We start from the raw sequence: 15,765 nt of genomic DNA, 5'->3' as shown, positions 1-15,765 counted from the left end.
GATTAAGACCTTGAGTCTTTTGCATTCCATGGAAAAGGAAGGTAATATAATCTGAAGGTAGATATGTAACTAGTTGAACGGGAAGTGGTGATGAATGGCTTAATGTCAACTAAGAAGCCTCTAGTGGCATTCTGTAGTGCCCTGTCAATGCCCCTATCCTAGGAATAATTTTATCAGTGAAACTTAATGATACAGAGACAAACAGTGCAGTAGCTATCAACGTAAGCTCGAGAGCCTCAAGATTGCTGGGTTGAATCCTAGCTCTGCTGCTAATGCTGTGAACACATATAATTATTTAACTCTCCTGTACCTTAGATTCCTTAAATGTACAATGGAGATAAGAGAACTATCTCCAAGGGTTGGTGTAAGGTCTGAATTAGTGCTGAGAAGATCAGATATTTCAGGAACATCTCTAACAATAAATTCAGAGACCAAAATAAAAAAACATGGAGCAGACAGAACAGAAAACACTATACACACGTGCACATACACAGATCCCATAAGAAAAAGTTCAGCATCTGTCAAACAAGAGTATTTTGCTTCACAAAAATATCCTGAGAACAAAAATAGCTCTGGGAAGTAGAACTGATAAAAATGAAAAATTTCATAGAAAAGTTAGATAAAACAGAGAAAATCTCCTAAAAAGCAGACAACCAAGAAATGAAAGATAAGGTAATTAATGGATGTCTAACATCCAAATAATAGAAATTCTAGGAAGATTCAAAGAGAAGAAAAAGAAAATAAAAAGAAATAATATCAGAAAAACTTACAGAATAGAAGCACACAAATTTCTAGAATAAAAGTGCCTCTGGCAGCTGGTTGCAGTGGCACCCACCTATAATCCTAGAGGCTAAGGCAGGAAGCTAATCCAGGAGGCTAAGGCAGGAGGATCAAGGTCAGCTTCAGTAATTTAGCAAAACCCTGTCTCAAAATAAAAAAATAAAAAGAAGAAAGGGTGGGAGGTGGGGAGGGGAGGGAGGAATTCCTGGGGAGTGATATTGGCCAAATTATTTTGTTATATTGTGTATTGCATGTAAGTACAAACATGTAACAACAAATTCCATTAATATATACAACTATTACACATTAATAAAAAAATGTGAGGGGAAAAAAAGATCTTTCCCCCATCTTTTATCACCATAAAAAAGTTTAAAAATAATAAAAGAAAAGAAGAAGAAAGTATCTTTGGGAAGAAATCAAGGGTGGAAAAGGGAACTGCTATTTTTCAAAGACCTATGGAACTACTGGATTATTTATACTAGATATTTAATAGAAAAGTTTTAAAAAATGAGGCATGTGTGGCAGTGTACAGTTATAATCCCAGCTATTTAGGAGGTTGAGGCAGGAGGATTCCAAGTTTAATACCAATCTCAGCAATTTAGTGAAACTCTCTCAAAATAATATTTTAAAATGTTGGGGATGTAGCTCAATGGTATAGCATTTCCTTAGCATATGCAAGGCCCTAGACTCAAAAATCCTCAGTACCACCACACTGCACCCCCTGCCCCCAAAGACAAGCAAAATCTCTCAGAAATGATTGAAGCAATAAGTAAAAAGTGTAAAATTTTAAATAAACATCAAGACCAAATCCAGAGTATATATAAGGGAGAACCAGGAGGATGAAAGGTCTAGAAACTAGTATCCATAAAAGATTCAGTAATAGATTGGGGGAAGAGGGACTTCTAAGAGTTCCTCTATATTTACCTCACAAGGATTAAAGTTATAGGAAGGTAAACTCAGGATATGTAAAATGATTTTTTTTTTTAACGAGCAGTATTTTCAAGATAGAGAATGAATCTTGTGAGACTATGAGCTTATGTGTGTTCAAGAGAATGCTGGTTAACCAATGAGCAGGAATGATTCTATGATATTAGAACAAAAGACAATAAATTAGCCATTACAGCCACAGGAAGAAAATACAATCTTTGTTTTCAAAAGTAAGTAGCTGAAATATGTGATATGTCTAAAATATATTTTGTACCATCACAGTCTTTACTGGTTTCTGGATTGGGCTCCTGAGTAGTCATCTTCTCTGTTTTCGACAAAAGGTTTTTTGATGTGCTGAGAATATCCCTCTCTCTGTCAGAGGCATCAAGATCCTTTAACATACTTAAAAAAAAAAAAAAAAAGTTAAACCAATCATACTGTAGACTTGACCAAATAAATATATTATTTTTCTCCTAACATTTTTCTTTTTCTTGATACTGAGGATCAAACCCAGGGGCACGTAACCACTGAGTCACATCCCCAGACCTTCTTAGTTTTTATTTTGAGACAAAGTCTTGCTAAGTTGCTTAGGGTCTCCCTAAATTGCTGAGGCTGACTTGGAACCTGCCATCCTTCTGCCTCGGCTCCCCAAGCCACCACAGGCATGCACCACCACACCCAGCTCCCCTAACATTTTTCTACAACTGGTCAGAGAGTATGCAATAGATAAGACAAACTATTTTATGTCTTCTGTATTCTAAAGCCTCTTTAGCTGGTCCTCAAAGTCTTCCATTTTCTGGTCCCAATACTTTTCAACTTTCATCTCCAATTATAACCTTTTAGTAACGCCAAGCTCCAATCACACTGTACCATTTATATTCCTTACAAATCCTGTATTGTCTATTTTAGGGATTTTGCCTCTGTTCTCTCAATTTAAAAAACCTGCCATCCTAAACTCTTTGTACCAAATCATATCTCATCTGTTCTCATAGGTTTGGTCCAAGTGTTACTTCTATTTTCCCCAGAAAGTGGTTATTAACATTTCTCTCTTCTGAGATTCCAAAGCACTTTATCTGGACTTGTTATGTAATGCCAATATGTATGTATGAATATATGTATATATGTATGTATGTATGTGTGTATGTAATTATTTCACACAGAATATCCAAAAATGTATAAACTATAAGCATGATCAGTCTAACTGGATAGAAAAATACTTTAAAAATAACAAAATAAATTAGAACTGGGTGTTAGAAAGAGGATACTGTGGAAACTCAAGGAAAGATAACACTTTCTAGAGTTTGAGAAGTCTTGTTGAGGAGATGGGATTTGAGAAAAACTTCAATGATAGGCATAGGAAGAGTGACAGACTATGAAGGAAAGATTTAAAAAAGGACATCTGTTCACTTGATATCCAGGAACCAACTGTATTTTCCTAAAGCAGGATTTCAAAATGCAATTTTCTAACTAAATCAAAATAGTGATGAATAACTTTTTATATTGCTTTTCAAATAATAACATATAATAAAAGGTCATATTTTTAGCAGTTCTTTCTTATTGGTTTGACTCATTAGGTTCATTGGAACTCTGGGCTATTACAACAGTGTAATTGGAGATGAAACTGAAGAAGGGAGTGGTGGCATGCCTACAGTCACAGACACTCTCAGAGGCTGAGGCAGGATTACTTGAGTCCAGGAATTAAAGGTCAACCGGGGCAACACAGCAAGACCTTGTCTCTTTAAAAGAAAACAAAAACAAACAAAAAACAAAAATCATAGCTGAAAAAAAAGGTAATTTGAGGCCAGAAGATGAAGAATTTTTAGGGCCAGCTAAATAGGTTTTGAAATAGAGATAAACACATAATCCTCTTTACTGTTATACACTGTCTGTCCATTCAACCTCTGAAATTCAGGGGTTACAATCAGCATTAAAAAATAAAAGAGGGAAAAAAAAATAAATAAATAAATAAAAGAAGGAAAAAAGAATGCACGTAACTTTTAAATGTATACTGTATCTAAAATATCATTTGAGGAAATTCTATTTCAGTTTTACAATAAATACAAATATGTATACTAGATTACAATAGAAAATTTAAAGACAATCAACCTTGTAAATAGTCATTTTCCAATTGTCAAAAGTCTAGGTAGGGGCTGGGGTTATAGCTCAGCTGGTAGAGTGCTTGCCTCCCAAGCACAAGACCTGGGGTTCAATCCCCAGCACTGCAAAAAAAAAAAAGGCTAGGTAAAGCCATTTATGGCATTACAACTCAATAAATTACAAAGTCATTAAAAGGAATAAAAATATGTAGCAATATGGAATATGCAAAGAAGTAGAATATGGAATTATTGTTACAGTTTGAATACAACAATGCAAAAATTCAAACATACATAGAGAAGGAGCAAAACCATGGATAAAGAAGATGGTTTGTTCAAATTGTGGAACTACAAATATTTCTTCTTTCTTATTTAAAATCTTTATTAAAGTAGCTACAATGTCATTTGTGCAATACACATTTTTTTAATAAAGAAAAAAGCCTGGAACAAGGAATCAGGATGGCATAGGAGAAAGTACTACATTGGATCTTTGTCCATTTGCCATCAAATATCTCATCCCGGACAATTAATTGCCTCTTCCTCCTAGAGCCTCAGCTGTTTCACCTGTTAAATGGGAGTGCTGATTTAAAGTCCAGACCATATGTGAACTTTTGCTCTGTTTTGTAATTTTCTATACTTCTGTCTGAATTTCTACCACAAAGGAAGACAGGAGGGAAGTTCTTATGATTCTTTAGTTTTGTCATCAAATGGTAACCACACTTAAATCTCTCTCTCCTCTTCAAACACATCAGCTAAAGAACAAACCAGGAGAACTAATTGAGGTTATACATAAAATATCTCATTTCTTTCCTAGTTAAAATGATATACTGGGCTGGGGAGATAGCTCAGATGGTAGAGTGCTTGCCTTGCATGCACAAGGCCCTGGGTTTGATCCCCAGCACCACACAAAAAAAAAAGATATACTATAGGGATCTATTTCTCATCAAAATATTGGCTAAATAATATAGCATATACTCCACTACTCAAATGAACTGTGATTTCAATTGGAGGAAGATGGTAATAATGTTAATTAGCAATTTATGCTATCAAGGAACCACATGGAGTATCTATTTTTGCCTTATTATTACCAATAAACAATTGTGTTACTAATTTGTCAAAATTCAGTAAATGACAAATACAATGGTCAATTCTCTCTTAGAGGATTAAAAATGTAATATGTTATATATTGACTTATTCCCAAACAATGCATTAACTTTGTGTAATTTCAAGTCCAGGAGTTTAGAAATATGTTCTTTGGAATATAGTTCTCATGTCAAAATCAACTATATAGCCAGGCTACACACATACATACATATACTTGTAATCCCAGCCTCTCAGGAGGTTGAGGCAGGAGGATTGCAAGTTCCAGGGCAGTCTCAGCAACTTAGTGAGGCCCTAACTCAAAATTAAAAACAAACTACCTAAAATTTTTTTGGCTGGGCATGGTGGCACACACATGTAATCCCAGTGGCTGGGGAGGCTGAGGCAGGAGAACTGAGAGTTCAAAGCCAATTCCAGCAAAAGCGAGGCACTAAGCAACTCAGTGAGACCTTGTCTCTAAATAAAATACAAAATAGGGCTGGGGATGTGGCTCAGTGGTCGAGTGCCCCTGAGTTCAATCCCAGGTACCAAAAAAAATTTTCTTTTGAGGTCCCATGTAATTAGCCAGAATGAGACTTTACATCATAAGAACACTACTAATTGCTGGATTGGGTGCAATAGACTTGCAAACCTGGTGACTAGGCTAAGACAGGAGGATCACAAATTTAAGGTCAGCCCTGGCAACTTAGTGAGAGCCTGCCTCAAAATAAAATATAAAAAGGACTGGGGATGCAACTGAGTGATTCAGCACCCCTTGAATTCAATTCCCAGTATCTGCCCCACAACAAAAAAAGACTACTAATAACTTAAAATAATGTATAAATGGGGATTTTCTGATGCTTTCATTTGGATGTGGTTTGGCTTTGTATTTATGATCCTCCTGAGTAGGTGGGATTACCAGTATGTGCCAAGGTGCCCAGCTCTTAAGATCACATTTGATTTTACTTTCTCTCGTTCCCCATGTCTAAACTCAAATCCTTTCAGCTCTACTTCTTTTTCTTGAGATATGGGAATTGAACTCAGTGGTGCTTTACCACTGAGTTTATCCCCTTTTGTTTTTATTTTAAGACAGGGTCTTGTTAAGTTGCAGAGACTAGCCTTGAACTTGTAATCCTCCTGCCTCAGCCACTTTAGTTTACAGACCTGTGACACTGTGTCCACCTTTTTAAAATCTGCCTTTTTTTAATAGTACTGGGGGTCAAATCCAGGACCTTGCACATGCTAGGCAATATCTCACTTCCTCTATAATAGAGTTTCTCAGCACAATTGTTATTTTTGGTCAGGTATTCTTTGTGGTTGGGGGCTGCTGTCCTATGCATTCTTGTTGGCAGCATAGCAACATCCCTGCTCTCTACCCACTAGACAGCAACAGCACCACCTCTCCAAGTTGTGACAACCAAAATATCTCCAGATAACAGCAAATGTCTCTGGCTGGAGAGCGGAGGGTGTAGAGATTTAGTTTGACACAACCTCAGCTTTCTGGGTCCTGCTGTCCACGAGTGCTCTTTAGTAACACTGATCTATCTCCCCATGTACTTTCCCAGCACACTATAAATCAACAAAACCATCAGAGTGATATGTGTAGCTTTACCACAGGACCCTGGTACCATCAGTGCCAAGAATGTGCCCAACTTATTATTTTTTAGTTGTAGATGGACACAATACCTTTATTTATTTTATTTATTTATTTTTATGTGGTACTGAGTATCAAACCCAGTTCCTCGCACGTGCTAGGCAAGGGCTCTACCACTGAGCTACAACCCCAGCAGGGTGACCAACTTCTTTAATATTAGCTTGAGATAAACCAAGTACATTCCAGCTTGGCTGAAAGTCATGTTTATTCTGATCACTATATGAGCCCCTTCTTGCTGACCCAAACTGCAGGGATCAAGTAGTCACGCTGTTGCCCTTTATCATGCTTCTGTCAAGCTCTGTGCAATCCGGATCTGTCTATCTCTCTCTTCTATCTCAAGTACAAAATACATTTATGTAGAAATGGTAATACATAACTAAGTTATATTACTCAAAGCATCCAGAAAGAATGTTTACTGATCATTAGCTAGTTTACCTAAAGCTTTTCAAAGAGGAAGAAGCACCAGAAATAATTTCTTCTTCTGGAGAAGGTGGAACAAAATCTATGTCATAATCATCATCATCAAGCTCAATACATGGAACCTTCTCAGTTGAACATAATTCAACTTCTTCCACATTTTTCTTCTTTTCACCATTATCTAAGGTAAAACAGTTGATAAACATAGGCTATTTTAATAATTAATGAGACAGAAAGAACTAGGAATGAGCATTTACAAGCGAATGCTTTGGACAAGTTATAAATAATCACACCACACATGAGAGAGGACTCATTCCACACGGGAATATTTGCTGATTTCTTTATAAATAATTAGTGAGTCAGAGGATTAAGTCCAATGTATGCTGGATTGAGGTAGAAGATTTGCTTAGGGATTTTTATGCCTGTCTCCAGTTAAATTATGAAAGTCATGCTCAGCATCAGCATTTTCATCTTTCTGTTTTTCACTCATATTTAAATAAGGGTAATATGCAGCAAAAAGTCTAATAGCTCAAACACTGTTGCCTTTACAGATAAACAGCCTCTACTCTACTTTATCATGAAAACTTCCTAGTTATTTAAGTATCTTTTAGACTCAACTGAGTATCACATAGTGCTCTCTAGTTTACCTATCACCAAGTGTTCTCTTCAGAAATAGAAATGCAGTTGATAATAGTTTCACTTATTATCACTTTTCAGTTCTCTCTTACCTTACAGCAACCTGTAAGGGATTCAAATATAAAATAAATTTTATTCTTGAGGCATGGTGGTGCATACCCGTATTTCTAGGGAGGCTGAGGCAGAAGGGTTGCTTGAGTCTAGAAGTTTGGGGACCAGTCTGGGTAACATAGCAGGATCTTTCTCTTTAAAAGCTTTTTTTTTTTTTTTTTTTTAAGTGTAATATTTACAAAGTTAGGACATTTTGGACATCTAATAACTAAGACCTATCCAGAAAATACTTTGAATGTAATTTATAATATAGCCACATACTGCATGATGTTTTGGTCAACAACAGACTACATACAGGATGGTGGTCCTGTAAGATTAAAATGAGATATATTGTGTCATGGTACAACTTATTTCTCATGTGTTTATGGTGATGAGTACTGTGCATCATACCTGATATAATGATAATAAACATCTGTTACTGGTTGGTTTATGTGTTTACTATATTATACTTCTGTTTCTTTTTGAGACAAGGTTTCACTAAATTACCCAGGCTGGCCTCTATATCATATTTTTATAATGTTTTCTATATTTAGTATTTTTAGATGCACAAATATTAAGCACTATAGTTACAATCATCTATAGTAGTCAGTCCAGTAGCATGCTGTACAGGTTTGTGCCTAGGAGCTACAGGCTACTCCTAGGTGTGTAGCAGGCTGTACCATTTGGGTTTGTGTAAATATCCTCTATGATGGTTGCATAACAATGAACTGGTTTAATGATACATTTCTTAGAATATATTGTCATTAAGTGTGCCTGGCTACCCTTTAGCAGCATGATTAGATCATATTATACATCAATATTTGGTGTATGATTTATGGCAACAAGCCCTTAAGGAATTACATATGTAGAAAAGGAATTATATATGTAGAAAGGCTTAGTTTCACTTTCCAGTTCTATCAGTAACCAGTCATTTTAACCTTGGTGGACCTTATTTTCTTCATGTATAAATTCACAGACCTGCCTGTGGTGTTAATATGAAACTCACATTAGCAGAATAAACCTTTCTAATTCATCAGTATGTCCTGCCTCAAGAATGCAGCCAACAGATTATTCAACAAGCATCTCAATAGGTCCTAAAGTCCTTAAGGATAAAAGCTCTATCTATTCTCACTACTATTCCCAATGCTTAGTTTTAAATTAAAAAAAAAACAAAAATATAGTCAACGTAACTGTAAACTAATTGATAAAATAACTTTTACCTTGTTCATTTCTCAAATGGGTTTTCAAAGAGTAACTTTCCTGAGTATCTTCATTTATAAGCGCTTCAGAAATGGGGTCATCGTCGATGCAGATCACACCACTCCTTAACCATTCTGAGTCACCCTTCTGGTCCTTAGCCAGATCAACTCGCTGGCTTTCAGAGGAGGAGGGAGTTAAATCAGTTTTTACTGTATTTGTTTTATGAGGCTGTAGTTTTATAAAGTTTCTCTTAGCCTTTTTTGATTTCTGAGCAGTGCTTACTCTAACGAAGTGATTTTTGTGTGGTGTAGCAAATGCTTTTGAAGTCGCTGAAGTATCAAAGTCATCCATATCGTCCCAATCATTGATAATGCTGAAAGAATCTGATGAAGAACTAAATTCTAATTTCTTGAAAGCAGCATTGTGGGGGTTCTTTATAGCTGGTGTGTTCTGAGTAGTACACAAAACTTCCTGTGGAATCTGCAATGTATCTGGCAGTAATGGTTTTGAACTAGTAGCCTTGGTTTGCTGTCCTGCTGGAACATTTTTAAAGAAATTGTTGATTGTGTTCTGCTGATTTGTGATGTGGGACAAAGACTCACTGAAGGAAAAGGCCTCTGACACATTCACATCTTTATCATTTAACACAGGTGTTTTTGCTACAGATACGCTAGTTACAGAAGTTACAGATGCATTGTTATCTGAAGATGTTTTCTTCTTAAAAGTAAAACCTCTGAAAAATAACGGAAAAACTCAATGAGATAAATTCATTAGTTGTTGGTGCTAGGGACTGACCCAGGGCTTCTCATGTGCTAGCAGGCTTTCTACAACTGAGTTACAACCCCAATCCCTAGATGAATTCATTTTAACAAACCCACTCACTCTACAATACTCTATTTTTTTTTTTTTTTACTAATTCATGACAAGTTATATTAGTTACATTACAAGTGGGCAAAAAATGTATGTCCCTCTGTGATTTTAAAATTTATTAGGTAACAAGTTATAATTTGTATGCTGATTCTTCTTATTCAGAGGCTAATTATTCGGTTTTGAGAGATTCCCAGGCCATTTCCACACCTTATTCTCAGGCTACTAGCCCTAGCACCTCTATAAGGAAGTAACAGCGTATGTGAAAAGAGACTCAAATGTGGCTACGTTTTGCTACTCTGATAAAAATGTCAAGGGAAAAAGAATTATAAACAACTAGCTCTGCTGAGATCTGAAGAAGTAAAGAGGCAGGAGTCCTGACTATCTGCTGGATTTAATGGCACAAAAGTCTATAGTAACTTTACAATCAAGTACCCAGAACAGTATATAATACAAATTATTTTTGGGACTTTAGAGTATAGTTTACAAAACTGAAGAGCTGTAGTTTCATTATACTCTCTTTTGGAAATGGAAAGAAATTATATTAAAATATTATATACCTAGTTTTAAAACTTTACAAGAAAATTCATTATTACTTCCTTATTGAGCAAGTATAATGTACCAGGAACTGTGCAAAGGTGCTGCATAATTATTACTTGATGCTGCTAAATTAATGCTACCATCAATTTGCAAAATGGGAAAAATCACTGAACCTCTCAGCTTAATTTCCTCATATGTACAAATAAGAAGCTGAAAGACAAAAGGTCTTACTTATATGACATGTGGTGCCTATGACAGCAAAACGGTCAACATACTTACGAAGATTTTGGTTTTGAAACACTTAATTTATTATTAAGTTTTCTGGCTGAGTGACGCTCTAGTTGCTCCTGCAGATTATTTAGAGGGACAGCAGCCATGATCCTAAATGGTGAGGAGGGAAAAATGTCAGTGAACTTAGAAACTTTACATTAATCACAATATTTATTGAGAGAAAGGCCTTGATTCAAACAAGCATTGTTCCTATACCCAAGTAATGACTTTTTTTTTGGGGGGGGGGGGGCCAGTCAACAGAATGTTTTGATATTTACATTTAGTGACATTTAAAATATATAATCTTTAATCAACTGAAGGCTCACATGAATGAGAAAATTACCTATTTTCCCCCATCTTCCTCCATACACACTAAAATTAACACGATAGCTATTAGAATACCACCACCAATGAGTGCAAAGGTAAGATACCATGCTTTATAATCATCTGGTTTCAACCTAAAAGAATGCTTCTACAAGCATCCTTGTGTAACAAACTGTAGTGGTGCTGAGCTATTATTGCCCAGGATAATGTACGGCTCAAGGCACCTTAAAATTACTGGAGCTAGCTGGGTGTGCTGAGGATGCCTGTAATCCCAGGGACTCAGGTGGCTGAGGCAGAAGGATCACAAGGTTGAGGCCAGCCTCAGCAACTTATTGAGGCCCAAAACAACTCAGTGAGATCCTGTCTCAAAACAAAAAATAAAAAGGACTGGAGATGTGGCTCAGTGGTAAAGTGCACAGGGTTCTAACCTAGATGAAAGAGAGAGAGAGAGGAAGGAATGTTGGGTTGTAATCTATATATATAGGAAGACATTTTAATTTTAGCTATAGTTATAACCCCTTTTCCCACTCTATTTTTTCTTCTTTTTTTTTTCCTTCCTTCCTTCCACAGGGTCTAGGCAAGTACTCTAAAACTGAGTTACATCTCTAGCCCTTCCCACTCTATCTTTACCACAGACCTACTTTTATTTTTATGCCATGTATCTTAGAAGGATTAAATAATACTAGATGACATTAGTGAAAATATGAAGTTTTGCATAAATTACATTTCACTCATTAATTATTAAAATAACCTATGTTTTCAAAGAAATGATAAATGTTCAAGGTGATGGACATGCTAATTACCCTGTTTAATATTTCTCCAAATATCACACTGTACCCTATAAATATGTACATTAGTATCAAATTCCAAAAATAAATAACCTATGTTTATCAACTGTTTTAATTTAGAGGATAGTGAAAAGAAGCTGAATTGTACTCACTTGAGGAAACTCACACATTGAGTTGGATGAGGATGACTATGGTACAGATTTCCTCCTACCTTCTCCAGAAGAATTATTTCTTCTGCTGTTTCTTCAAGATGCTTTAGGTAATAAAGGTAATTATTTAATAAACACTGAGTAACTCCCCTTGGTATGTGAATTAGATCTCAATAAAGTTATTACCAAAAATTTTAAAAAGTAGGAAAGTATCATGAACCCCTACATACCTATCACCCAGATTCATCAATTATCAAATGCATCCAATATTAACCTACACACACACACTCCACCATTCTAGAAGCCCACCTATGAAAAGGGTGACATTTAAATTTAGTCATACCTTCTTCCTTCATTAGCTGGAATACTCTTATCAGTTTCACAATAATAAGTTCCCTGATGCAACCAATTTTTTTCCAGTACCACTAAGAAATCACAGATTAAACATGTTATGTATGTTTCAGTCCAATAGTTATGGTATTTGAGAAAGTGTTTCATGGAGGGACAGCGTGAGCATTTCAGATAGGCTCTTTAGTCCTTATGCCATAACCTTAGTTGTCTTAGTCAGATTCCTTACTATATGGTATGAAAAGATATTCTAGGCTCATCTTGTACATTTTTTTACCCCAGCTTTGGAATCAGTCACTTCCAGTTCCTTTTATTGGAGAATAGTATTTCAAGACTACAATTCATGTGTTTCCTTTTTGTTTCTCAGTACTAGGAATGGAAACCAGGGGTGCTCTACCACTGAGCTACACCCCTGGCCCTTTTTACTTTTTGCTTTGAGACAGGGTCTCACTGAGTTGCTGAAGCTGGCCTCAATCTAATGATCCTCTCACCTCAAGCTCCCAAGTCACTGGAATTACAGGCATTTACTACTATGCCTGGTCCTATGTTTACTGATAAACCTCTCCCTTTAAAAAAAAAGTGCTGGGAACTGAATCCAGAACCTCACTCATGCTAGGCAAGCACTCATTACTGAGCTACATCTCTGCCCTTAAAGAAATTAATATATTTTAAAACTGACACATATTAATTGTATATATTATGGGGTACATCATGGCATTTCAATACATGTATGCAAAGTATAAGGACATCAGACAGAAGTATCTTTCACCTCAGACACATCATTTCTTTGCAATCAGATCATTTAAAATTCCCTATTTTTGAGACATTCAATTAATTGTTGTCAACCATAGTTATCCTACTGTGCTATAGAGTATTAGAAGTTATTCCTCCTTTCCAACTACACCCCTGTACCCATTAACTATTCTCTCTCTCACCCAACACCTTCCCAGGCTCTGATAACCATTCTATACTCTACTTCTTTCAAACCAACTTTAGCTTCCATCTATATGTGAGAACATGGCAATGTTTTTTTCTGTGTCTGACTTATCTCATGTATGTCCTCCAATTCCATCTATGTTACTACAAATGACAGCATTTAGTTATTTTCTATGGCTGAATAATATTCCATTGGGCATATTATACCACATTTTCTTTAAACATTCATCCACTGATGGACACCAAAGTTGATTCCATATCCCAGCTACTGTGAACAGTCCTGCAATGTTTACTGTGAGTGCATATGTCTCTTCAACATACTGATTTCATTTTCTTTGGATATACATGCAGTAGTGGGATTGTTGGATCATGTGGTAGTTCTATTTCTAGTGTTTTGAGGAAACTCCATATTGTTTTCCCTGGTGGTTATTTTCATCACATTTCCAACCAATTGTATGTGAGAGTTCCTCTTTCTCTGGATCCTAATTAATGTTATTTTTTTGTCTTCATGATAATAGTCTAACAGGAGTAAGATGATATAGCAGTGCAATTTAGATTTGCATTTCCCTGATAACTTGTGATGTTGGGCATTTTTTCATATTTGTTGGCCGTGTGTGTGTGTGTGTGTATATATACATATATATATATATATATATATATATATATATATATATATATATACTCTTTTGAAAAATGTATGTTCAGGTGATTTGTTCATTTTTAAATGGGAATATTTGTCTTTCTTTGCTGCTAAGTTCCTTACATATTCTGGAAATTAATCCCTTGTCAGATAGATAATTTGCAAATATTTTCTCCCATTCTGTATGTTGTATCTTCACTCTGTTGATTATTTCCTTTGTTGCACAGAAACTTTCTAGTTTGATGTAATCCCTCTGGTCAAATTTTGCTTTTGTTGCCTGCGCTTTTGGGATCATATTCAAAAAATCACTGCCCGTACCAATGTACTGGAGTGTTTTCCCTGTATTTTCTTCTAATAGTTTCGAAGTTTCAGGTCTTACATATAAGTCTTTGACCATTTTGAGTTAATTTTTGTATATGGCAAGGAATAAAGATCTAACTTCTTTTCTTCTGTAAGTGGCTATTCAGTTTCCCCAGTACCACTCTTTTTTTTTTTTTCCAGCACCATCTATTGCAGACTTTTCTTTCTCCAATGTATACGCTTGATACCTTTGTAAAAATCAGTTGGCTGTAAATGTGTAAATTTCTAGGTTCTTTATTCTGTTCCATTGGTCTATGTGTTTATGCCAATAACATATTGTTTTGATTACTATAGCTGCATAAGCATATTGTGAAGTCAGGTATCACAATGCCTCCAGCTTTGTTGTTCTTGCTCAGGACTGCTTTGGGTATTTAAGGTCTTTTGTGGTTCCATATGAATTTTGTGACTGCCCCCCATGCTTTTTCCCTAGCTCTGTGAAGAATATCATTGGTATTTTACTAGGAATTGCACTGAATCTGTACATCACTTTGAACAGTATGACATTTTAACAATATTAAGTATTCTATTCCATAAGTATGGGATGTTTTTCCAGGTTTTCGATGTTCTCAAACTTTCTTTCTAAAGTGTTCTGTAATTTTCATTGTAGAGATCATTAACTTCCTTGATAAAATTTATTCGTGTGTGTGTGTGTGTGTGTGTGTGTGTGTGTGTGAAAGGGAGGGAGTGGGGGGGAGAGCGCTCTCTCTGCTTGCTTTATCAGTAATTTTGTTATTGGTATATAAAAAAGCTACAAGTTAAATACTTAGTGAATTGACTTTAGTGAATTCATTCATCAGGTCTAACACTTTTTTGTATACACCTTTGCCCCATGAGGCAGGGTCTTGCTGTGTTTCCAGGATGGACTTTAATTCCTAGGCTCAAGTAATCCTCCCAACTGAAACTCCTGAGTAGCTGTGTATAGGTGCACAAAACTGCCCAACTCACCTCCCCATTTTAAAAACACTGGTCTTTTACTGAAGCATGCTGCCTCTAGGGTCCTGTCCAATGTGAAAATCTTTCCCAACATAAATGATAGAGTAAACTCAGACTATTGCCCTCTCAGAATTTCAACATCGGCCAAGCAGACTGCTGACAAAGAGGCAGAAATACAAACACTTTCACAGCCTTCAGACACTAAGCAGAACAAAACGGTCCATGGCATCATTCCTTACTGTTTTCGACATTCCTCCCACATCTTATTTATTTTCAGATCAAAATCAGCCACGGTATTCTAATAAAAGAGATTTTCTATATTATATCACAGCATGATTTTGTATGTATATTTACTCATCCCAGTAATTGATTAACTATCTCATTACTATAGTGATACATTATGGATTCATGTGTTCCAGCTTTGCTCTAGGAGTACCTTTCCTGAGTTTTAAGTACAAATTCTATTAAAATATTAATAAAATTATTTGAAACACATAAAAGCTTTTCACCCCAAACACAAAAATCAATGATAAAATTAAAGAAGAAAAATTCACTGAAAACAAATAAATTGAGACTAGTGAAAAGTGAAAAGCTTCACAATACTAAAGAAAAGGAAGAGGGCTGGGGAGATAGCTCAGCTGGTAGAGTGCTTGCCTCACAAGCACAAGGCTCTGAGTTTGATCCCCAGTACTGCAAAAAAAAAAAAAAAAAAAAAAAAAGGAAGAAAGTAAGG

At 35.8% G+C, this 15,765-nt stretch overlaps 1 protein-coding gene across 4 annotated transcripts in view; it reads right to left on the bottom strand.

Annotated features, from left to right (window-relative positions):
• Positions 1–15,765, bottom strand: part of Blm (BLM RecQ like helicase) — a 105,542-nt gene that overhangs the window by 61,125 nt on the left and 28,652 nt on the right. For 3 of the 4 annotated variants that reach the window (XM_047542444.1, XM_047542446.1, XM_047542447.1), the window contains exons 2-6: positions 11,819–11,919; positions 10,564–10,665; positions 8,898–9,610; positions 6,970–7,132; positions 1,982–2,109 (exon numbers count right to left, since the gene is read on the bottom strand). In XM_047542444.1, coding sequence (XP_047398400.1) covers positions 1,982–2,109; positions 6,970–7,132; positions 8,898–9,610; positions 10,564–10,661 — 1,102 coding nt within the window. In that variant the 5' untranslated portion in view covers positions 10,662–10,665; positions 11,819–11,919. The remainder of the gene's footprint in view (positions 1–1,981; positions 2,110–6,969; positions 7,133–8,897; positions 9,611–10,563; positions 10,666–11,818; positions 11,920–15,765) is intronic. The other variant, XM_047542445.1, reaches the window with a different exon arrangement.

Source organism: Sciurus carolinensis, chromosome 2 (genome assembly GCF_902686445.1).
Source record: "Sciurus carolinensis chromosome 2, mSciCar1.2, whole genome shotgun sequence".
Classification (NCBI taxonomy): Eukaryota; Metazoa; Chordata; class Mammalia; order Rodentia; family Sciuridae; genus Sciurus; species Sciurus carolinensis.
Note: the sequence above shows the minus strand (reverse complement) of the source record. Positions and strands in the feature narration are given on the sequence as shown.